This window comes from Cetorhinus maximus, chromosome 5, assembly GCF_964194155.1.
Source record: "Cetorhinus maximus chromosome 5, sCetMax3.hap1.1, whole genome shotgun sequence".
Taxonomy (NCBI): Eukaryota; Metazoa; Chordata; class Chondrichthyes; order Lamniformes; family Cetorhinidae; genus Cetorhinus; species Cetorhinus maximus.
The window spans coordinates 163,629,363-163,654,499 of NC_135883.1; the positions used below are offsets into that span (position 1 = coordinate 163,629,363).

The 25,137-nt window shown below is 42.0% G+C and overlaps 1 protein-coding gene across 6 annotated transcripts in view; it reads right to left on the reverse strand.

Annotated features, from left to right (window-relative positions):
- LOC144681055 (serine/threonine-protein kinase MRCK alpha-like) overlaps positions 1–25,137 on the reverse strand; it is a 607,421-nt gene that overhangs the window by 100,045 nt on the left and 482,239 nt on the right. For all 6 annotated transcript variants that reach the window (XM_078542748.1, XM_078542747.1, XM_078542746.1 and 3 more), the window contains 2 exons: positions 16,250–16,355; positions 9,219–9,343 (listed from right to left, as the gene is read on the reverse strand). In XM_078542748.1, coding sequence (XP_078398874.1) covers positions 9,219–9,343; positions 16,250–16,355 — 231 coding nt within the window. The remainder of the gene's footprint in view (positions 1–9,218; positions 9,344–16,249; positions 16,356–25,137) is intronic.

Here is a 25,137-nt window from a genome sequence, read left to right on the forward strand (position 1 = left end):
TTATTTGCCACTTATCAGCTCAAGCTTGAATGTTGTCCAGGTTTCGCTGCATATTGACACAGACTGCTTCAGTAACTGAGGAGTCGTGAATAGTACTGAACATTGTGCAATCATCAGCAAACATCCCCACTTCTGACCTTATGATGGAGGGAAGGTCATTGATGAATCAGTTGAAGAAGGTTGGGCCTAGGGAACTATCCTGAGAAACTCCTGCAGAAATGTCCTGGGACTGAGATGATTGATTGACCTCCACCAACCACAACTATCTTCCTTTGTGCTAGGAGCAGCGGGAAGGGAGATAGTGAGGTGAGAAGGGAAAAATGTCAGTTGGCTTTATATTTTAATTACTGTAAATATTACTTCAAACTGAACTGTGGCAGTAGAATAAGAGGTATGGGAGAAGGTAAATCTAGGACTGGTAGCAAGTTTTTTTTTCTCATACACAAGAAAAGCTGGTGTTGTGGTAATGTTACTGGACTTGCAACACAACACTCTGGGCACACTAGTTCACAATAAATCTGGAATTAAGATGCACTGCAGCAACTCACCAAGGCTCCTTCAACAGCACCTTCCAAACCCACGACCTCTACCACCTAGAAGGACAAGGGGAGCAGGTGCATGGGAACACAGCCACTTGCAAGTTGCCCTCCAAGCCACATACCATTCCTCACTAGGAACTGTGGTACAGTTTCTTCACTGTCGTTGGGTCAAAGACCTAGAACTCCCTACCTAACAGCACTGTCAAGGTACCTACAACAGATGGACTGCAGCGGTTCAAAAAGGCAGCTCACCATCACCTTCTCAAGGGAAATTAGGGATGGGCAATATGAGCTAGCCTAGCCAATAATGTTGACAGCCTATAAAAGAATATAAAAAAACAGTGATCAGCGCATGGAATGAACCCCTAGCAGGAGTAGTGGAGACAGAAGTCCTGGAATCCTTTATGAACCAGTGAGATATTTGAGGGAGGACCATCGTTTCTGAATTGATTAGCTCAGATGGAGATGACAAGTACAACAAGGGGATGGTACATAAATTCTGTCTTGTCAGCGTCACAGATTCCGAGACACATACTGTGTCACAAAAACACTGATGTAACACACTTAAGTGCTACAGCTGTATAATAAATTTAAAAAATAACTACTTTCAAAAGAATGTTTTGGGACAATTTTTTTTGAGCCAAGAATTTTCTTTATTATTACTGCCCATTGGAGGGGAAGTGAAAAATGAAATAACCAAAGAGAAATTGAGAAGAGACTGGCAGTCAACATAATAGGGAATCCAACAGTCCTAAAGGCATATAAATCATAAAAGGATGGTGAGAGGAAGAATGGGAACAATTAGGGGACTAGGTGATTTACAGGTGGAAGCAGAGGGCATAGCTGAGATAATAAACAAACTTTCATTTTTCTTCCAAGGAAGACTATACTGCCGAAGTTGTAGACACTGTGGATGGGCTTAAAATTGATAAAAAGGAGGTATTAGAAAGGCTAGTGGTAATTAAAGTTTATAGGTTACCAGGGCCAGATCAGATACATCCAAGGATACAGAGGGAATGAAGGATCGAAATTGCAGAAGTACTGGCCATAATTTTCCAATCCTCCTTAGATACAGGGGACAGTGAGAATTGCAAATGTTACATATCCTTTATCGAATAAGGGTGTAAGGATAAACCCAGCAATTAGAGGCCAGTCGGTTTATCCTTGATGGCGGGAAAGCTTTCAGAAATGATAACCGGCAAAATTAAGAGTCACAGGGACAAGGGTAGGTTAATTAAGTAAAGCTAGCACGGATTTGTTAAGGGAAAATAGTTTTAACTAATTTTGTTTTTCAGTGAAGTAGGTGGGTTGATGAGGATAATGCTGTTGATGTAGTGTATGTGGATTTTGAAAAGGCATTTGCTAAAGAGCCACATAATAGGCTTGTCAGCCAAGTTGAAGTCCATGAAATAAAAAAGAGTGTCAGCTTGGATACATAGCTGGCTGATTGAAAGGAAACAGAGTGGTTGTGAATGGTTGCTTTTAGAATTGGAGGAAGATATATGGCAGGGTTCCCTCTGGGTTTGTTTTTGGACTGCTGCTTTTGATGATCAATACCAATGGCCTAGACTTGGGCACGGAAAACATAACTTCAAAATTTTCAGATGACACAAAACTTGGAAGTATAGTGAACTATGAGGACAGTGTGGTGGAGGCAGGGTCAATCGTGGCTTTCAATTATCTGAAAAAAAAATTGCAGAGCTACAGGACAAAGACAAAAGGGAATGGGACTAGCTCTTACAGGGAGCCGGTGTGGACACCATAGGCCAAATAGCTGCCTTCTGTGCGGTAACAATCTATGATTTTCAGTCAGATATGTGGATATAGATGAAAAGCTCCTAGTGAACACAAGGTGGCACAAGATGACCGAGTTTCAAAGCTGACAAAAGCTCAAATCATCAGACACTGAAGCAGTCATGAAGAGAGAGGCATTACCAAGGTGTGAAATCAGTTCCAGTGTTATGTACTGGTTTGGATGTTTAATAAATAGGGTATAAGAGGTTTATTTTCAAAACCAATAAAATTAGCATTGCATTAAAGCACCCAGGCTGTCCAATGACTAGAGTGTTGCAATAAGGAGAATGCATTTAAAATAAAAATGAACACAATTACAAAAGTGTATCATTCCAAATCATTGAAAAAATATAAATACTTAAACAAAATGCTATTCATCACCTGTCACAGTTAAAAAGTGCACATCTGCTCCTGTTTATTTAGGATTGGGCACATTAGGTCTACTTCGAGACATAATTCAGCAAGAAGCAAATGAGAACCGTAGTGGAGTGTTTCCCAACACATTCCCCTTCCCTTCCATTTAATTACTTTGAAGGATGGTTAGGCATTTTAAAAAATTCCTTAGAGTAGTTGCTGCTCGGTCATTTAGACCACCTAGGTTGCTATGCCGATATGAATAATGTTCTGTGGCTCTGTTCTGCCACTCTGCCATCTTGCCAAATAAAACAACTGAAGTAAAACCTGGAATAATGCAGGAATTCCATGTGTTGTAATTTACCCTGAAATGTTCTATTTGTGCTGGTTACTTGATCCAATGTTAAGCCTTTGCAAAGAAAATTCTGCATTGATACGACACCATAACAGATTGCAAAATGCTTCACATACAATTAATTACTGTGAAGTGCAGTCAGTATTATTTCTGTTGGATCAGCTCCAATAGTCTTACTGCAACTATGTTGTACACAGCAAGATGCTACAATCAGCAATAAACTGAACGACTAGTTAATCTACTTTTTCAGTTGAGGGAGAAGGGTTGCTCAAGAGACTGGGGGAATTCCCTGCTCATCTCTGACAAATCTCACAGGGTTTTCAACATTCACCTGAACCACAGGAGCAGATGGGGTCTTGCTTTACCACCTCTCTGAAAGACAGCACTTCCAACAGTGCAGCTCTTCCCTTCAGTACTTTACTGCAGTACTAGCCTAGACTCTGGGTTCAATCCCAAAACTAAAGCTCAGAGGCAAGAGCACTATCAAGTGAGCTGGTGCACATTGCAAGCTAGAAAAAAAAGTTATTTAATCATATAAAATGCCATTTTTCCCAGAATTAAAGAAACATTTCAAGTATTCAATGGGTTAAAATCACCTACTCCCAATAGAACAGGGGGAAATTCAAGGCAGTATGGGCCTAGTACTGGACTAAGGGCTTTTACAGCAAGTCAGAAGCTCAATGAAAAGGATTTCACTTAGGCGATCAGGATTAATTTGAAAGTTTGTAATGCTATAGATGTCACACTTACACACTGGAGTGAACTTACAGGTTTGTTTTTCAAAGTGAAACCTCAAATATGATAAGTATCACCACAAAGTTGTTTTACCCGCACACCCCCACCCCCCAACTTAACTTGCGGCTGGTCTAACATCTGTTTTCACTTGGCTAGACTGCTATTTTGTTGTTGGATCAGGTCCAGTAATCCCATATTAAGATAATCCCCTGTGCAGAGGTGCACATTATATTCAGTGAGATGCACACTCATTTCCTAAACCACTGCTAGTAATGCTGTGGCCAAGCCAGCATGAGCAATGTTTAATTATCAGCAAACTCAACACAAGCCATGATCAACATTGAGCTTTCTTTTAACATCAAACTGAAATTCAGGATCTTTTGACAAAAATGGAAAGGGCAGTATGTTCACATGAAGAAAAATAGTTGAGTGAGCGAATTTTAGAAAAAATCCTCCTTTCAGTGTTTCACCTTCACATATCCTCTCCTTAGCTGGGATGTTAGGGCAGATTTAGTATATTTAGCTTATGTAGGTCGTCGGAATTATTCCAATTATCTAACAAGAGGGGGCAAAATTAAGGCCATAGCAAAAGGTATCCCTTAGTGAGAGAGAGCAGCATTATCTGTATTGTCTTTATTTCCTGTTAGTCCATTTGTCTCCCATATATTTTTGCTCCAATACTGACTGTCAGGTATATCACTGGGGAAAGGGAACTTGCTGAGGGTGGGGTGGGGTGGGGTGGGGTGGGGCAGTCAAGCAGCCAATATTTACGACTATAAAAACAGAAAATGCTGGGAAATATTCAGCAGGTCTGACAACACCCATGGAGAGAGAAACAGGGATTGTAGGGCTGGATTCTGGCTGCTGAGGCAGCCTTGCTGGATTGGCCTTGGTAAAAAGTGCTCTAAATCGCAAAATTTTTGTTCCAGATGTCGGAGTGGTGGGGGGGGGATGAAATTGGGCCCACTGACAAATGAAGCAAATGCGAGGAGGACACAGCACATAGGGTGAATACCGAGGTGGGCTGCTTAGAAGGCCCACCTCGGTTCCCTGGAACTTGGTCCCAGTTACTTCGGAAGATTTTAGGTCCTCTATCCCATACAAGCCCTCACCCCACCCCCATGGCCCCTCATAACCCCATGCCAACTTAAAGCCAACTCATGACCCCCACTTACCCCCAGTTCTGGAACACCAGTATTTAGCGCTACAGCTGGTATATTGTGGAGGTCCATCATCTTTTCGGTATTCAGTGCACTTAGGTGTTTCTTGATATCATGTGGAGTGAATCTACTGAAGACTGACATCTGGCTTGGCGGGAATCAATATTCTCCCTGAAGTTTCTTTGTACTGGGCAGACTAAAAACTCATGAACACTAAATTTTTTCCCATCGCAGCTGATATTTTAAAATTCACTGAACTATCAAGTTCTGGGTGGCCTGTCTATTTCAATATATGGTCCACTCCAGATTGCTGTTCAGCCTTGCAAACATGCATCTTCGATGAAAAATTGCTCTCCTCAAAAGTCCTACTCTCTCTCTCCCCGCCCCACCTCTCCCCCTGCACCACCCATTCACCAAGCTGGCCAAGTCCTAAATGACAGAGCTGCCAAGCTAATCTTGTCTCTGGTGGTGAGGTATCTAACACAATGGAACAACTTACTTGAGTATGCCTCAACAACTGAATTGTCGATGACATATCACAACATATTAGCATTTGTATATGCGACCCCTTCCAGTCTTTATCTAAGTCTTGTCTCCACACTGTGAAAGACTAGGATGGATCTAGTAGCCCAATACTTATCATTGCTCGGCACTGCAGATTATCAGAAGTGTATATCACACCTCAGAGACCTCATATCCAGCATATCTCTCACTTCTCAATCACCATCAAGCTGGGTAATCAATCCTGTTTCAATGTAAGGCGTAAAAGATGAATCGGTAGCAGCACCAACTATTTCTTAACAAGTACCAACCTCTTGTACTTACAACATAGGGCTCTCTGCATGGTGAACAGAAGAAGCAGCGCAGGCTGTAAAGCAAGGCAAAACAGTGCCACAACCAATGGATTAGAGGAAAGCTCTCTGCCCTACCACATTCAATCAAGAATGGTAGTGGAAAATCATGCAATTAACAGAAGAATGTTCCATGGACATAATCTATTCTCAACCATGGTAAAGACAGCACAGCAAAAGTGGTGAGGAGGAAATGTTTGCAGGCAAGTTCAGCCAGAGGTACCTAGTGCATCCTACTTGGCCTCCTCCTGAGTTGGAGATATTGATGACCAGGGTTCAATCAAACAGATTCACTCCAAATGATATTACAAGTGGCTGAAAGCACTGGTTATAGCAAAGGCTATGGGCCTGTACAACATCCCAGCCATAGAACTAATATTTAGAACTAGACAGCTTAGTCAAGCTGTTTCATTAGGACTATAACACTTGCATCTATCTAACAAAATGGAAACTTAGTTATATGCATTATCATGACAGAGATCACTGCCCCGAATTACTTTCGGGCATAGTGAGCTTTTTAAAGGAAAGCATAATTTTTTTTTAAAAAAAGACAAACAAGCAAAAGCTAGCTGAAAATGTAAAATGACCATTTGCTGGAAAATTCCTATGTGGATTACACTTGACCGACTAGTCCAGGGAGAACGGAATGTTGCACCTAAAAAGGTCTACTTCAGACAGAGACACTTCAAAGGAAGAGATGCAATGCAAAAAACTGAACTTTAATCTCCTGTGGTTACGGAGACAATGGAGACAGATTACCATCTCAATAGAAACCATCTCCTGTTGAGTTATGGCTCAGAATGTGGACATGATCGGAGTTGAAAGAAAGCAGATTCTGAGTGAAAGACATGTCTGTTTTTCCCTTCCAGGAATACACAAGAAAAAGGGTTAAAAGGCCAGCTGCAAACCTGATCTGTGTACGCTAGTTCTGGTGTTCTAGTGCGTGTTGTGAAGGTCACAGCTGAAGAACATCAAATAGGTATCCCTGCAGCTTGCAGATAACAGAAGTCTCTCTCTGTTGCTGGAGGCAAGCCATAAGTCAAAAAACAACAGTCAAAAAGGAAACAGGACAACTCCTTCAGCTAACCTGCAGAACCAAGTGGCTCCAAACTAACTGCTCAACTGCCAAAGTCAGCTGAACCTGAATCACCCAACTTCACAGCTGCAATGTTCTACCATCTACTCCCAGACAAGCCAAAGACTGATTCATATGTTTTTTTAAATTTTACTTTTGGACTCAACTTCTCATTTCTAATGTGTGTATGTATGTGTGTTGTGTTTTCATCATTTTTTTGTTCTTGGTTTTAGTAACTAATAAACTTACCCTTTATTTGATCTAGAAGGCCTGGTTAAATTGGCTTCTGCCAAAACATAAATACATTTGGACTGGGAAAAGGTGTCCACGACGCTCAAGGGATCCTTTCTAAATTAACCTTGTTGCGACCAACTGAGGGGATTGAATAAAGAAGGGGAGCCAGTTCATCCCTCATCCGGGAGCATAACAAAAATTAGAGGAACCTCACCCAGAAACTGGTCGTAATAGCATCAATCCATAAAAAGGATAAATGAACCCACCAAATACTGCTCAATCAAGTAGCTCCCCCATCACCAATGACGTGATGAAAGGACTCAGTAACAATGCCATGAGATAGCACCTACTCACCTATGCTCAATTTAGTTCCGCCAGAACCATCTACCTCCAGACCTCATCACAGATTTAATCCTGAAAATGGACACCGTGTAGTTGGGGGGGAGTGGGTTCACCATCCTCCAGAAGCTAAACCTGATCAGCTATATCAACACTGGCTATAGGAACAAGGCAACAGCTGGGTACTCCGACCTCTCCACCACCTAAGAAGCTTGGCAGGAGCACGCTGAAATAAATGTGATTTGTCTGGATATGTTATGTCACAACACTCCTAATCTAGGACAGAATGTTTTGCTTCATGGGTGGCCCTGCTGCATACACAATATTCAGCCCTTTTACCACTTGCACACTAGGGCTGCAGCACGCAGCATAACAGCACTGTAGCAACTCAGCAAAGTTGCTTCAACAGCACCTCCACCTTGAAGTCCTGTGGCCTCTACCACGAGTTTTTAATTGTATATCAAATGGGGGTATTTTGTATTCAGGTGGTGGGCATTAATTGGCAGTGCTCATATCTCTAGAAGCAGGTTTGGTTCAGTGTCCCTTTAAAGGCTTTTAATTAATTAATTAATTTGTTTAATTGGTTTAAAAAAGGAGCAGGCTAAAAGAGTAGTTGGAGGTACACAACATGTAATGAACTACAGAGCATCCCCGAGTTTCTCTAATTAAAAGTTTACATCTACAAAGACTAACACAGGAATCCATTCTTCGCTGCCTGGATATCTGAGTTTTAGCACAGAGACGATGAAGAGCAGCAATGTCCTGGAAACACCATTATCCAAATCGCCCACTATCCTTACTTGAACACGTATCACTGTTCCTTTGGCTTGACTGAGTCAAAGTCTTGAAAATCCCCACTTAATATTCTTCATTAAGTAATGAACTATACAACACCACAACAGGTAGTCAACTCTTGCAAAACATGAGAGATTTTAAATAGCTTATAGAACTCTCTGGGGTGTAATGCACTACAGAGCTTCCCAAAGAGTAATAAACAACCAAGCTTCCCAGAGTGTAATGAACTACAGAGCATCCCTGAGTGTAATGAACTACAGAGCATCCCAGGATGTAATGAACTACAGAACATCCCAGATTGTAATGCACTAGAGCTTCCCAGAATGTAATGAACTACAGAGCATCCTAGACTGTAATGAACTACAGGGGATCCCAGATTGTAATGAACTACACAACTTTGCAACGTATAATGAACTACAGGGCTTCCTAAAGAGCAATAAACAACCAAGCTTCCCAGAGTGTAATGAATTACAGATTCCCAGAGTGTAAGGAATTACAGATTCCCAAAGTGTAATGGACTACCGAGCTTCCCAGAGCATAATAAAAACTAAGTTTCCCAGAGTGTAATGAACTATAAGGAAATTATTGAGTGTAATGAACTATTGGGATTTCCCAAAGCATAATGAATGATCGAAAAATCCCAGTGTTTAATGAACTACAGAGTTTCCCAGAATGTAACAAACTATAGAGTGCAATGAAATATACTGTGTATAATATATTATAGAAGTGCAAGCCAGTTAATAGCTTTTTAGGTATGTCATAATTCATACAGCTGACTAACATGGAGCTCTCAAGTACATTCTAAAATATAAAGAGAGACATTCGCCTCTGGATTTACATTATAACTGCAAAGCTGATTGGTGCTAACTGTAGAATTCCAGAATAAAAGTATCCTTAAACAATTGTAAAAGTCAGCATTTTTCTCCAGCATTACTCAGCAACATGTATTAAACTGCACAGAGCTAACATACATTTGAAGGTACTAACCATTGGATGATCTCTGTGATTTGGGCCTCCCAGTGTGCCACAGATTCCTTCTTGTCTGCTAGGTCCCGTAACTCTTCCTCCATCTGTTTGTTGCTTGTACTTAGCTTCTCAAACATGATGGTGAGCTGCATGAAAGCAAGAGCAAGAGTTGCAACAAATTAGTTTATATATTACCCACTCAAGTACTCAGGGTTATTTCCAGTCCTCACTCGGCAGCAGTAACAAGATGACCTTTTTGAGTTATATTGTTGAAATTAACAAAGGGATGTCAACATCCTGGGGGGTTACCATTGACCAGAAACTGAACTGAACCAGCCATATAAATACTGCGGCTGCAAGAGCGGATCAGAAGCTGACAATTCTTTGAAGAGTAACTCATCTCCAGAATCCCCAAAGCCTGTCCCCAATCAACAAGACACAAGTCAGGAGTGTGCTGGGACACGCTCCACTTGCCTGGATGAATGCAGTTCCAACAACACTCAAGAAGCTTGACACCAGCCAGGATAAAGCAGCCCACTTGACTAGCACCCCATCCACCACCTTCAACATTCTCTGCCTCCAGCACTGACACACAGTGACAGCAGTGTGTACCATCTACAAGGTGCATGGTAGCAATTCAAGGTTCCTTCATCAGCACCCTCCAAACCCACGACCTCTACTACCTAGGAAGACAAGGGCACCAGATGTATGGAAACCCCACCACCTGCAAGTTCCCCTCCAAGCCACTCACCATTCTCCATATTGCTGTTCCTTCACTGGTTCAAAATCCTGGAACTCCCTCCCTAACAGCACTGTTGGTGTACCTACAGCACATGGACTGCAGTGATTCAAGGCAGCAGCTCACCACCACCTTCTTAAGGGCAACTAGGGATGGGCAATAAATGCTGGTCCAGCCAGTGATGCCTACATCTTGTGAATGAATATATAAAAAATATATCATTGGCAGCGAGACACAATAACTCATGAGTATGGGGAGTTGCAATGATCTAACTCAGATGTTCCCAACTGTGACCCAGAGCAAGAGGTCCATAGCAATGCAGCCCCTCTAAGCCAAGATGACTCAGTTCTCCAGCTCTTATATTTCTTATTCACAGGTCTGTTCTGTTTGAATTGTGTGGCTTGCACAGGGTTGTTCCAACCCGGTTGCTTTGTTGGTGGGCAAATCCAAATCAGATCTGTTAGTAGCAGAGTTTATGATACATGGAACATGGATTTGAAATTTACATTGGGCTCCACACTGCCTTCGAGGGCGAAGAGCTTGGAACAGTTAACATAAAATATGTGGCACATTGTCTATGGTTCGGGGCATTTATCCAATAACTTTTTTACTAGTACACCTTGTATAGCATTGCTCAGTGAGCAGTGGGACTACAGGAATATCCAAGTTCCAGATTAAGAACCTAAACACTGACAACATCCAGTTTTATCCCACCACCACCCTTCTTGACCCCCCCACTATCTCTAAATAGTCTGACTGAGTTGAGCTTGCCCAATCTCTTTCCCTCTCTCTTTCCTCACTCGGTCCCCTTGAAGATCAGAGTGGTCGTCTATGTGTGGAGCCTCACGAGATGGGGAGATCTTAAACAGTTTTTTTGCATCAGTACTTACTTAGGAAACTGGCATAGTGTATAAGGAAAGAAGGGAAACAAGCAGTAGTTTCATGGAACATATAGAGATTAAAGAGGAGGAGGTGCTTGCTGCCTTACAGCGAATAAAGGTAGATAAATCCCCCAGGCCTGACATGATATTCCCTCGGACCTTGAGGGAGACTAGTGTAGAAATTGCAGGGGCCCTGGCAGAAATATTTAAAATGTCCTTAGCCACGGGTGAGGTGCCGGAGGATTGGAGGGTAGCTTATGTTGTTCCGTTGTTTAAAAAAGGCTCCAAAAGTAAACCAGGTAATTACAGGCCAGTGAGCCTGGCATCAGTAGTAGGTAAATTATTGGAAGGTGTTCTGAGAGATCGGATATATAATTATTTGGACAGCCAAGGGCTGATTAAGGATAGTCAGCATGGCTTTGTGCGTGGTAGGTCGTGTTTAACGAACCTTGTAGAGTTTTTCAAGGAGGTTACCAAGAAAGTAGATGAAGGAAAGGCTGTGGATGTTGTCTACATGGACTTTAGTAAGGCCTTTGACAAGGTCCCACATGGGAGGTTAGTTCAGAAGGTTCAGACACTTGGTATCCATGGAGAGGTTGTAAACTGGATTTGAAATTGGCTGTGTGGGAGAAGACAGAGAGTGGTAGTGGATGATTGCTTCTCAGACTGGAGGTCTGCGACTAGTGGTGTGCCTCAGGGATCTGTACTGGGACCATTGTTGTTTGTTGTCTATATCAATGATTTGGATGATAATGTGGTGAATTGGATCAGCAAGTTTGCTGATGACACTAAGATTGGAGGTGTTGTGGACAGCGAGGAAGGCTTTCAAAGCTTGCAGAGAGATCTGGACCAACTGGAAAAATGGGCCAGAAAATGGCAGATGGAATTTAATGCGGAAAAGTGTGAGGTGTGACATTTTGGAAGGTCAAACCAAGGTAGGACATACACAGTAATTGGTAGGGCACTGAGGAGTGCGGAGGAACAAAGGGATCTGGGAGTTCAGATACATAATTCCCTGAAAGTGGCGTCATAGGTAGACAAGGTTGTAAAGAAAGCTTTTGGCATACTGGCCTTCATAAATCAAAGTATTGAGTATAGGAGTTGGGATGTTATGGTGAGGTTGTATAAGACATTGGTGAGGCCAACTTTGGAGTAATGTGTGCAGTTCTGGTCGCCTAACTACAGGACGGATATCAGTAAGATTGAGAGAGTGCAGAGAAGATTTACTAGGATGTTGCCGGGTCTTCAGGAGTTGAGTTACAGGGAAAGATTAAACAGGTTAGGACTTTATTCCTTGGAGCGTAGAAGAATGAGGGGAGATTTGATAGAAGTTTACAAAATTGTGAGGGGTATAGACAGAGTAAATGCGAGTAGGCTCTTTCCACTTAGATTAGGAGAAATAAACACGAGAGGACATGGCTTTAGGGTGAAAGGGGAAAGGTTTAGGGGGAACATTAAGGGGAACTTCTTCACTCAGAGAGTGGTGAGGGTGTGGAACGAGCTAGCATCTGACGTGGTAAATGCGGGCTCACTCTTAAGTTTTAAGAATAAATTAGATAGATACATGGATGGGAGAGGTCTGGAGGGTTATGGACTAGGTGCAGGTCAATGGGACTAGTGGAATAATATTTCGGCACAGACTAGAAGGGCCGAATGGTCTGTTTTCTGTGCTGTAGTGTTCTATGGTTCAAGTTCATGCCTTCACATTTCTATCTCTTGTAAGCTTTTCTTTTCCTACTCCTCTCTTTCCTATTGAAGATTTTTTATTTCTATTTCTTTTAATCTATCCTTTTCTCTTTCCTTCTCTTTTCTTTCTAACTCCAGTTTTATTCATTTCTCTTTCATTTTCTCTTTCTTTCAATTCAAGCTTTTGTCTTTCTCTATCTCTTTCTATATCAAGCTGCTTCATTTGCAACTGAAGTCTTACTACCTCCAGCTGTGACTCACTACTTTCAGATACCCGTTCCTCCAACTTTAAATGCTGAGTAAGTACTTTAACCATATCAGCCTTACGAAAATCCGCTTTTATCTCCACCTGCACTTTCTCTGCTAACTCTTTCAACTGAGTTTTAGTCAGAGTTTTCAAATACTCCACAGATACATTTTCCACTCCCAGAAAAGTCGTAGCAATTGCCAATGCCATTTCGCAGTCTAACCACTTTAAAACCCCTCAACACAAGGGTTCAGCATTTTTTTCGTACTCGTATCTCCTGGGTTCACAAACTCCAACCCAAACAAAGAATTTTAATAATTCTGGACGAGCCCCCAAATTTGTTATGACCGCAGCCGGTGTTAACTGCTGCACAAACCAAATCCCAGAGGGAAACTTGACCTTAGGGCCACAACCTTTTTTTTGTATTTTGATAACAAGACGACATGCCCAATCTCAGGAGTGAGGGGTCCAGTAATACATTTGGGTTTTTGAAAATTACAAGTAAAAGTTTTATTAACAAAAAAAAACACTTCAGCGCACAAGATTACAGTTACACAATTAGGGTTAGTCTTACAAAACATTCCTCCAAAACTCTCTACTTGGTCAAACCCACAAGCAAACACTTTCCAGGCAACACTCCCTTATAGATATTTAAATATGGAATCCAGTAATATCACTTAGCTGTAGCTTCAATAAAGATGTACCACATGTCCTGTGCCCTCTTCCACTCTGCTATGGAATTCACTTCAGAATCAAACTGCTTGCTGCAGCCGAAAACTTCTCAACAACTCAAACAGCTCCAGTTACCTCCAGCCATCTCCAGCTTTACAGTTCGACAGCTATCCAGCTCAATTGCTATCTCTAACTCTCTCTCCCCAACAGCTATCCAAAGTAACTCTAATATACCTTTTTTCCCTTTCATCTCAGTCCCATTGTTCTCACACCCCTTGGAAATTCAAGCACTTCCAAATATGAGATCTTTCATGTTTCAATCTTGTCTTTGCTTTTGGGTCAATGGAAATATAATACCCCACTACTATTTACCAATGGACTCCTGCAGGATGCAAATTTCTTCCTTGCCACCTCTGACTCCTCTGAAATTCAATAACCTCCCAATTTAACTAAAATGCAAATGTTAGATCTAACCTATTTACTTGTACCTCAAACTTAACACCTTTAACCTTTTCATGCTTCCAAATACCCAGGCAGCCTGACTTCTATTAGCCTCTTGCCCTCTTAATTAAATCACACACACAGCCACCCAGCCTTCTTTACAGAACAACACAATATTCCGCAAAATATTTTTTTAAAAAAACACCCATTCTCACAACTGGGGAGATGGTGACATAATGGTATTGTCACTGGACTAGTATTCCAGAAGACCCAGGGTAATTCTCTGGGGACCCGGGTTCGAATCCCACCACGGCAGACAGTGAAATTTGAATTCAATAAAAATCCAGAATTAAAAGTCTGATGATGACCATGAAACCATTGCCAATTGTCATAAAAACCCATCTGGTTCACTAATGTTCTTTAGGGAAGGAAATCTGCTGCCCTTACCTGGTCTGGCCTACATATGACTCCAGACCCAATGCAATGTGGTTGACTCTTAAAATGCCCTCTGAACAGGGCAATTAGGGACGGGCAATAAATGCTGACATAGCCAGCAACACCCACATCCCATGAATGAATAAAAAAAACTATTCCAATGCTCACTGACCTACACTGGCTCTTGGTTAAGCAACATTTTGATTTAAAAATTATCATCCTTGTTTTCAAATTCCTTGATGGCTTCGCTTCTCCCCATCTCTGTAATCTCCGCCAGCCTGACAACTCTCAGATATATCTATACTTCTCCAATTCTAGCCTCATATAGGCACTTGGGAATTCAGATTATAAGCACCAATTTGAAATATCAAAAGGAATGTCACCATAAAAGCTCCATCAAAATTCATGACAACAAGAAGTTAAGTTTTGAGAAAGGAAGGGTGTGCATATTGATTAAATAAAAGTGAAAAATAGATGTCGAACTGCACTAACTGGCAGATTTCTTTGTGTGTTCTGGTAGCTCATTGAGTGACAAGACACATTCAGAAGCCTGTTTGAGAGGTTTTAGATAGTAGTCCATTACATGGTAGATAATTTTTTAGATTATATTTTCTGCCTTCACCGGATTTTCCTGCCACCCCCACCTCAGCGTGTTGATTCCTTGCCTTGAGACAATATGCTTCCAAAAAGAATAAAAACAGCAGATTTTACAAATACACAGATCAGTCAGCGCCTGTAAAGAAAAAGTGCAGGGTGCAACAATCCAGTGTGTACCCTTCACCTGAATGATTATGAATTCTCAGAAAAGGTGCAAACCAAAAAACGTCATGACCTGGAGGGCCCACCTGTGACTCCGATCCCACATTACATGGTTTATCTGAACAGCCACCAGGCAACAAAGCCTTGCCAGTGCCACTCATGTCACAGGAACAGGTAATAAAAAAAGGTTTTCATTTATATAGCTGACTAACCAGTTAATGTGTTTGGGGTGATTGAGGAATGATGAGCAGGATATAGATTATCCTGCTCTTCAAACAACACCATCTTCAACAGGAAAGTGAGGACATTGGTTTAATTTGAAGGATGGGATCTACACCATCACAGCTCACCTTCAGGACTGCACTGCAGTATAAACATAGGTTATATGCTCAAATTTGAGTGATTTTTCCTTCTGCAATACATCCTCAAATTTGTCCTTGTAGAGCATGCCAATTGCAACTTATTTTGACTCTCTGCATTTCAGAGATGCATCTTGATGATGGGCTGAGCACCAAGGATATGTATTCTGCTTTTGCACACAAATTAAAGCAAATATTATTTCTGATTAAGGCATTAAACCCAAGCTTATAGAATTTTAAATTCTGATTGTGAAATAATTTTAAAGAAGGAGTTACTTTTTATAGTTTCATGAATTACCATAAATTCACATACAAGTTTTGCATAATCTTACGATTTAACTTGCTAAAGGAAAGGTGTTAATATTTTACCAACTCTTTGAGAAATAAGGCTATCAGTGCTAAGCAAGAATCTTGCAAGGATTGGCTTTAATATTCAACAGATAAACCATCCTTTTGGATTTAGACATGGAACGGATACCGAAACATAAATAGCTAGTAGACATGCTGTATGAAATGATTCCCCCAGACTGATATCTCAAATGACATTTCTTGTGAAGAATGATCTTTTCGTCTGAAGTTCATTACATAAATGTAAATCAGCCACAAAGGACTGATCCTGGGTCAATTATTTCACAATCAAAACAATGCGAAACTTGGGAATGTAAAAACAAAATGCTGAATTAGCTGTAGACCCATATCAATCAGTACAAATATTCAAAATGAGTCACAAAACCTTTCCATCCAAAACTCAATTGCCTTCAGTAGTTCAAGCCATCGTGAATCGGTCACCATACAGACACAATATGTCTCACAGAACCCTGGGGCAGTCTCACCTTATCAAGTTCATTTGATAACTTCTTATTGTCTTCGCTCAGCATGATCCTCTCCCGTTCATACTTTTGCTTGAATTCACCCTCAAACTCTTCCCTTTCGTTTTGACTGTATTAAAAAAAAAGTATACTTATTTCAAATTGGGTTATTTCTAACCAAGCTCCATCAAATACTTTAAATGGAAGGTAACACTTTGTTAAGAGTGCCTCTTGGCACAAGTCCACCATCAATTCTAGAATGAGAAGTTGGTTAAAATATAATATGCACTGCTAGGGTAAATTAAAAGGAACAAGGAAAGAAGTTTCTAACTATTTCAACATTTACAAGAATCTGATTTTCCTGTAACCCAGGCTTAGCTGTCACATCTAACAATTGGTGCAGTCTCAACATTCTCATGTGTTTGTACAGATGGACAGCAACAATGCTTTGTGAAATCCCATTGATCAATCCCTATTAGTCACTCATGTCATCCAAGAATTCACACTGCTCTCCATCCCCTCCAGTTGTGTATAATTCCTGATACAGGGTCTTTAATTATAATTCAGGAGCAACGATCCTCAGTTAATGATATTTCCTATTCTTGTTATGATGAACCCATATAATCGGAAATGTGCTGCCTGCAAGGTTGCTGGAATCAGATTCAACAGTAACTTTTGAAAGAGAATTGGATATATCCTTAGAAACAAAGAATAATACAGCACAAAGGAGGTCAAGTTATTCATATATATTAAAACAGCAGTGGTCCCAACACTGAACATTGATGTACTTCATACTACCCTTCACAATAACAGAAGCAACAACTTGAATTTATACAGCACTTTTAAAAGATAAATCATCCCAAGGTGCTTCGCTGGAGTGTCATGCAATATTTAACACTGTGAAGTAGAAGAGTAAGTGGGGTATGTGCAGAAGTGTGCAGAAAAAGAATACGGCCTTGAGTCAGGGTAGAATATCCTTGTGGGATAATAAGTGGGGTATCTTTTGGGATATATCCTTGTGGGGTAATAAGTGGGGTATCTTTTGGGGAAGCGTTTGTTGGGATGAGTGTCTTGCTAGGCCATTTCAGATCTGGAGTCACATGCAGGCCAGACTAAGTATTGATGGCCGATTTCCTTCCCTAAAGGGGTCAGGTGGGTTTTTTATGACCACTGATTACTGAGACTAGCTTTAGGTTACAGTTTTTTTATAATTGAATTTAAATTCCACCATTTGCCGTGGTGGGATTTGAACCCATATCCCCAGAGCATTTAGATAAAAGCAAAATACTGCGGATGCTGGAAATCTGAAACAAAAACAAAAATAGCTGGAAAAACTCAGCAGGTCTGACAGCATCTGCGGAGAGGAACACAGTTAACGTTTCGAGTCCGTATGACTCTTCATCAGAACTAAGGAAAAATAGAAATGAGGTGAAATATAAGCTGGTTGAGGGGGGTGGGAAAAGTAGAGCTGGATAGAGGACTTCCCTCAATTTGGCCTACTGCATTCGCTGCTCCCAATGCGGTCTCCTCTACATTGGAGAGACCAAATGCAGACTGGGTGACCGCTTTGCAGAACACCTTCGGTCTGTCCGCAGGCATGACCCAGGCCTCCCTGTCGCTTGCCATTTCAACACTCCACCCTGCTCTTATGCCCACATATCCGTCCTTGGCCTGCTGCATTGTTCCGGTGAAGCTCAACGCAAACTGGAGGAACAGCACCTCATCTTCCGATTAGGCACTTTGCAGCCTTTCGGACTGAATATTGAGTTCAACAACTTCAGATCATGAACTCTCTCCTCCATCTCCATCCCTTTCCGATCCCCTTTTTCCAATAATTTATAATTTTTAAAATATTTAAAATATTTTTTTAAATATATTTTTCTTTTCCCACCTATTTACATTATTTTTAAATGTATTTCCATCCATTGTTTTATCTCCACCTTTCAGCCTATTTTGATCCCTTCCCCCCACCCCACCCCCACTAGGGCCATCTGTCACTTGCTCATCCTGCTTTCTACCCTTAATGTCACCTTTAGCACATTCCTTAGCTAATATCACCACCGTCAACATCCCTTTGTCCTTTTGTCTATGACATCTTTGGCAATCTCTTCTTTACCTCCACTTATCCAACTCTACCTGTCCCACCCCCCTCAAACAGCTTATATTTCACCTCATTTCTGTTTTTCCTTAGTTCTGATGAAGAGTCACAGGAACTCAAAATGTTAACTGTGTTCCTCTCCGCAGATGGTGTCAGACCTGCTGAGTTTTTGCATCTGTTTTTGTTTTTGTCCCCAGAGCATTTGCCTGGGCCTCTGGATTACTAGCCCAGTGATATTACCACTATGCCACCGTCTTCCCTGATCTGTTGTGAAAAGGGGAGAGGAAAGAGGGTTACGTTCCTGTGGTGAGGATAGAGGAAAGTAGGATATGTTTCTGTGTTGAGGGGAGAGTGGGATATTTTTCTAAGGATTCAGGACTTTACCATGCAAAAGCATGGAAGTTGTGATGAATCTGTATAAAACACTGGTTCAGCCTCACCTGGTGTATTGTGTCCAATTCTGGGCACCACACTTTAGGAAGGCTGGCTTTAGAGAGGATGCAGATAAGAATCACCAGAATGGTTCTACAGAATCACCGAATGGTTTTAGCTTAAAAGGAGGCCATTCGGCCTGTCATATCTGTGCTGGCTCTCTGAAGGAGCAAATCATCTAGTGCCGCTCCCCCACTTTCTCCCCATGGCCCTGTATCTTCTTCCTTTTCAGATAATGATCCGATTCTATCTGGAATGCCTCGACTGAACCTGTCTCCAGCACACTCTCAGGCAGTGCACTCCAGATCCTAACCACTTATTGCCTGAAAAACATTTTCCTCCTGTCGCCATTGCTTCTTTTGTCAATTACCTTAAATCTGTGCCCTATTTTCTCGATTCTTCCAGCAATGGGAATTGTTTCTCCCCCATCTACTCTGTCCAGACCCCCATGATTTTGAATACCTCTAGCAAATCTCCTCTCAGCCTTCTCTTTTCCAAGGAATAGAGTCCCCAACTTCTCAATTCTATTTATGTAATTGAAGTTCCTCAACCTGGGAACTATTCTTGTGAATCTTTTCTGCACTCTCTCTAATGCCTTCACATCGTTCCTAAAGTGTGGCGCCCAACTCTATGCCCCTATTAATAAAGCCTAAAATGCTATATGCTTCATTAATCACTCTCTCAACCTGTACTGCCACTTTCAATGATTTAGGCACATATACACCCAGGTCCCTCTGCTCCTGCGCCCCTTTAGAATTGTACCTTTTTGTTTAATAGTGTCTCTTTGTGTTCTTTCTACCAAAATGAATCACTTCACACTTTCAGGAACGAGGCACTTCACTTCAGTTACTTGATTAGATTGGAGAAGCTGGGGTTATAGTCTTTAAAGAAGGGAAGGTTGAAAGGAGATTTGTTAGAAGTGTTCAAAATTATGAGGGGTCTAGACAGAGTAGACAGGGGTAAGCTGTTCCCTTTGACAAAGGGTTGAGAACCAAGGTCACTGATTTAAGGTGATTGGCAAAAGAACCAAAGGTAACATAGAAAAAAGATTCTATGCAGCAAGCAGTTAAGATCCGGAATGCACTGTCTGAGAATGTGGTGGTGGCAGATTCAATTGTGGCTTTCAAAAGAGAATTGGATAAGCAACTGAAGATAAGAAATTTGCAGCGTTACAGGAAAAGTGCAGGGCAGTGGAACCAGCTGAGTTGCTCTTGCAGATAGCCAGCACAGACTCAACAAGCCAAATGGCCTCCTGCTATGCTGTAGCCCTTCTATAAGGAAATATTAGGCAGGTGTCCCAAAGCTTGGCCAAAGAATTTTAAGGAATGCCTTAAAGGAGAGGGGGGTAGAGAGGTAGAGGTTTAGGGAAGGGCCATGGCAGCTGAAGGCACAGCCACCAGCAGCGGAGTGATTATAGTCGGGGATATGCAAGGAGCCAGAATTGAAGGAGCACAGAGATTGAGGAGGGTTGTAGGCCTGGCCGAGGTTACAGAGATAGGGAGGAGCAGGGCCACAGAGAAATTTGAAAAGGACAAGAGTTTTGAAACTGAGGTGTTACTCAACCAGAAGGGGTGATGTGTCAATGGGAGCAGGCTTGAGTTTGGATTCAGGCAACAGAGTTTTAGATGAGCTCAAGTTTATGGAGGATGGAAGATAGGATGCCAGCCAGGGGAGTGCTGAAATAGTCAAATCTAAGTGTACAAATCTAGAGGCAACAATGGCGAGGGTGAGTGTTTCAGCAGCAGCTGAGTTGAGATGGAGTGGAGACAGGAGATATTAGAGTTGGAATAAGCAGTCTTATGATTGAACAGATATATATTTGGAAGCTCATCTTGGGGCCAAATACAATAAAGTTTCTCCAAATGGTAACTAATTTTGTCTCAGGTTAATGTTCCTTAAAGGTTTGCCAATGTTACAATGTATGGAATACTACACAGTACATTCTGATTATTGTGATCGATTTGTCCAGTGGTCCAAATCTTCACCATGATGGACTAACTAGAATCATTGAATAGTTACAGCACAGAAGGCCCTTCAGCCCATTGTGCCCATGTTTCTCTGCAAGAGCAAATCAGCTAGTCCCACTTCCCTGCCTTTAACCACCATGACTCTGCCATTTTCTCTTTTCAGGTGCTTATCCAATTCCCTTTTGAAATCCATGATTGTATCTGCCTCCACTATGCTCTCAGGCAGTGACTTCTAGATTTGAACCACTCGCTGTGTAAAAATACTTTTCCTTATATCGCCTTTGGTTTTTTCGCCATTCACCATATATCAGTGCCCTCTGGCTGTATGCCCTTCCGCCAATGGGAACAGTTTCGCTCTATCTATTCTGTCCAGACCCCTCATCATTTTGAACGCCTCTATCAAATCTCCTCTCAACTTTCTCTTTTCTAAGGAGAATACCCCCTTCTCTAATCTTTCCACGTAATTTAAGTTCCATATCACTGGAGTCATTCTTGTAAATCTTTTCTGCAACCTTTAAACAACTTCACATCCTTCCTAAAGTGTGGTACCCAGAACTGGACACAATAAAGGTTTATCATAATTTCCTTGCTTTTTAACTCTTCACCTCTATTTGTAAAACCTAAGATTCCATATGCCTTATTAATTGCTTTCTCAACCTACCCTGACACCTTCAACAACTTGTTCACACACACCCCCAGGCCTCTCAGTTCCGGCACCCCTTTCAGAATTGTACTCTTGTTCTTCCTGCCAAAATATATTACAGTATTTCACTCTTCTCTGTATTAACTTTCATCTGCCATAGGTTCGTCCATTCCACCAGCTATGGTTTCGTAAGTCTATCACTATCCTCCTCAGTTCACAATACTTCCAATTTATGTGTCATCTGCAGATCATGAATTGTGCCCGGCACATCCAAGTCTAGGTCATTAATATAGATGAAGAAATGTAGTAATCCTGGTACTGATCCCTAGAGAACTCCACTGTATACCTTCCTCCAGTTGAAAAAAACAACTGTTTACCCACTACACTCTATTTCCTGACACTCAGACAACTTTGCATCCATGCTGCCCTGTCCCTTTCATTCCATGTGCTTCAACATTGCCACAGATAATTCCTGCTCCCCTCACTCCTCTGAGCTGCTCTACTTAGTAATAGTATTTTTAAATGACACTCATAGACATTTACAGCACAGGAGGCGGCCATTGTGTCCACAGCAGTCAACAAAGATCTGACTTACACTAATCCCATTTTCCAGCACTTGGCTATTGCCCTGGAGGCTATAGCAACGCAAGTGAATATCTAAATACTTCTTAAATGTTACGAGAGTTTCTGACTCAACCACCCTTTCAGGCAGTGAGTTCCAGACTCCCGCCACCCTCTGGGTGAAAAAATTTCTCCTCAACTCCCCTCTTAGCCTTCTACCTCTTCCTATCCACCTATGCCCCTCATAATCTTACACACCTCTATCATGTCCCCTCTCAGCCCCCCTTCGCTGCTCCAAGGGAAACAACCCCAGCCTTTTTAAAAAATTATTCTTTAGCCCAGCATTTATTGCACATCCCTAATTGCCCTTGTTAAGAGTCGACCACATTGCTGTGGGTCTGGAGTCACATGTAGGCCAGACCAGGTAAGGACAGCAGATTTCCTTCCCTAAAGGGCATTAATGAATCAGATGGGTTTTTACAACAATCCATAATGGTTTCATGGTCATCATTAGACTTTTAATTCCAGATTTTTACCGAATTCAAATTCTACCATATGCTGTGGCAGGATTCGAACCCCGGTTCCCAGAGCATTACCCTGGGTCTCTGGATTATAAATCCAGCGACAATAACACTGCGCTATTGATTCCAATCTTTCCTCATAGCTCAGAGCCTCCAGCCCAGGCAGCATCCTGGTAAATCTCCTCTGCACCCTCTCCAGTGCCATCACATCCTTCCTATAATGTGGTGACCAGAACTGCACACAGTACTCCAGTTGTGGCCTAACCAGTGTTTTATACAGTTCCAGCATAACCTCCCTGCTCTTGTATTCTACACCTCAGCTAATAAAGCAAGTATCCCATATGCCTTAACCACCTAATCTACCTGCCCTGCTACCTTCAGGGATCTGTGGATATGCACACCAAGGTCCCTCTGATCTTCAGTACTTTCCAGGGTCCTACCATTCATACTGTAATCCCTTGCCTTGTTAACCCTCCCCAAGTGCATTACCTCACACTTTTCTGGGTTGAATTTCATTTGCCACTGCTCTGCCCACCTGACCAGCCCATTGATATCCCCCTGCAGTTTATGGCTATCCTCCTCACTATTTACTACCCTACCAATTTTCATGTCATCCATGAACTTCTTGATCATACCCCCTACATTTAAGTCCAAAGTACACCACAAACAGCAAGGGCCCCAGCACTGAGCCCTGCGGAACCCCATTGGAAACAGACTTCCAGTCACAGAAACATCCCTCTACCATCACCCTCTGCTTCCTGCCTCTCAGCCAATTTTGGATCCAACCTGCCACTTTGCCTTGGATCCTATGGGCTCTTACTTTCTTGACCAGTCTGCCATGAGGGACCTTATCAAAAGCCTTGCTAAAGTCCATGCAGACCACATCAAATGCATTACCCTCATCAACACCTCTGGTTACCTCCTCGAAATATTCGATCAAATTTGTCAAACATGGCCTTCCCTTAAATCCATGCTCACTATCCCTGATTAATCCGTGTCTCTCCAAGTGCAGATATATTCTGTCCCTCAGAATTCTTTCTAGCAACGTTCCCACCACTGAGGTTAGACTGACTGGCCTGTAATTTCCTGGTCTATCCCTTCCTCCCTTTTTTAATAATGGGATAACGTTATCAGTCCTCCAGTCCTCTGGCACCTCACCTGTGGCCAGAGAGGATTTGAAAATTACTGCTAGGGCCCCTGATATCTCTTCCTTTGCCTCCCTCAACAGCCTGGGATACATCTCATCCGGGCTTGCGGATTTAACCACTTTTAAGGCCGCTAAACCCGCTAGTACCTCCTCTCTCACTATGTTAATTTCCTTTAATATTTCAGAGTCCTCCACCCTGGTGTCTATACCTGCATCGTCCTTTTCCATTATGAAGATCGACGCAAAGTATTCATTGAAGACTGTACCCACATCTTCCGGGTCCACACACACATTACCTCTTTGGTCTCTTAATTGGCCCTACTCTCTCCCTAGTTATTCACTTGCTCTTTATATACTTAAAACAACCCTTTGGGTTTTCCTTTATTCTACCCACTAATGCTTTCTCATGCACTCTCTTAGCTTTCCTAGTTTCCTTTTTAAGTTCCCCTCGGCACTTCTTATACTCCTCTGGGGTCTCTGCCATATTGAGCCCTCAGTATCTGCCATAAGCTTCTCTTTTTTTCTTAATCCTAACCTTTATGTCCCTTGACATCCAGGGTTCTCTGGACTTGGTCCCCACCCCCTCCTTTGTCTTTACAGGAACATATTTGCCCTGTACTCTCGCTATTTCCTCCTTGAATGTCTCCCACTGCTCTGACACAGTTTTATCTGCAAGTAGCTGCTCCCAGTCCACTTGGGCCAAATCGTATCTCAACTTAGTAAAGTTAGCCTTTCCCCAGTTTAGAACTTTTATTCAGAATTTTATACTTTTCCATAACTACCCTAAATTTAACTGAGTTAACGTCACTATCTCCACAATGCTCCCCTACTGACCTCGCCTCCCCACCTCCCCCCGGGCTTTCTACGTACTGGCTAAAAAAGTTCTCCTGAACGCAACTGAAGAATTTTGCTCCCTCCCTATTTTGCACACTAAAACTATCCCAGTTAAGATTTGGGTAGGTAAAATCCCCTACTATTATTATTCTTATACTTCTCTGAAATTTGATTACATATTTGACCCTCTATCTCTCCCTGACTGTTTGTGGGCCTATAGTACACACCCGACAGCGTATTTGCCCCTTTTGTGTTTTTACTTCTACCCATATGAACTCATTTGATGATCCTTCCAAGATATCATCCTCCTCACTGCTATAATTGATTTCTTGATCAATACTGCGACCATCATCCCCCCCATCTCTTCTATCCCCCTCTCTACCTCGCCTGAATATCCTATAACCAGGAATGTTGAGCTGCCAATCCTGCCCTTCTTTTAGCCAAGTCTCGGTTATAGCTATGATATCACACTCCCACGTGCCTATCTGCGCCCTTAGCTCGTCTGTCTTATTCCTCAGGCTCCTTGCATTAAAATATATTCCATTTAGCCTTGCTAAACTCACTTATCTAGCCTATGTTTCCTCTGCCTTCCAGACTCACTTACTAGCGTTTTAACTTCTAATTCATCTTAGCTTCTCTCCCCTCTGAACTATTTTTCAGGATCCCATCCCCATGCCAATTTAGTTTAAATCTGCCCCAACAGCATAGC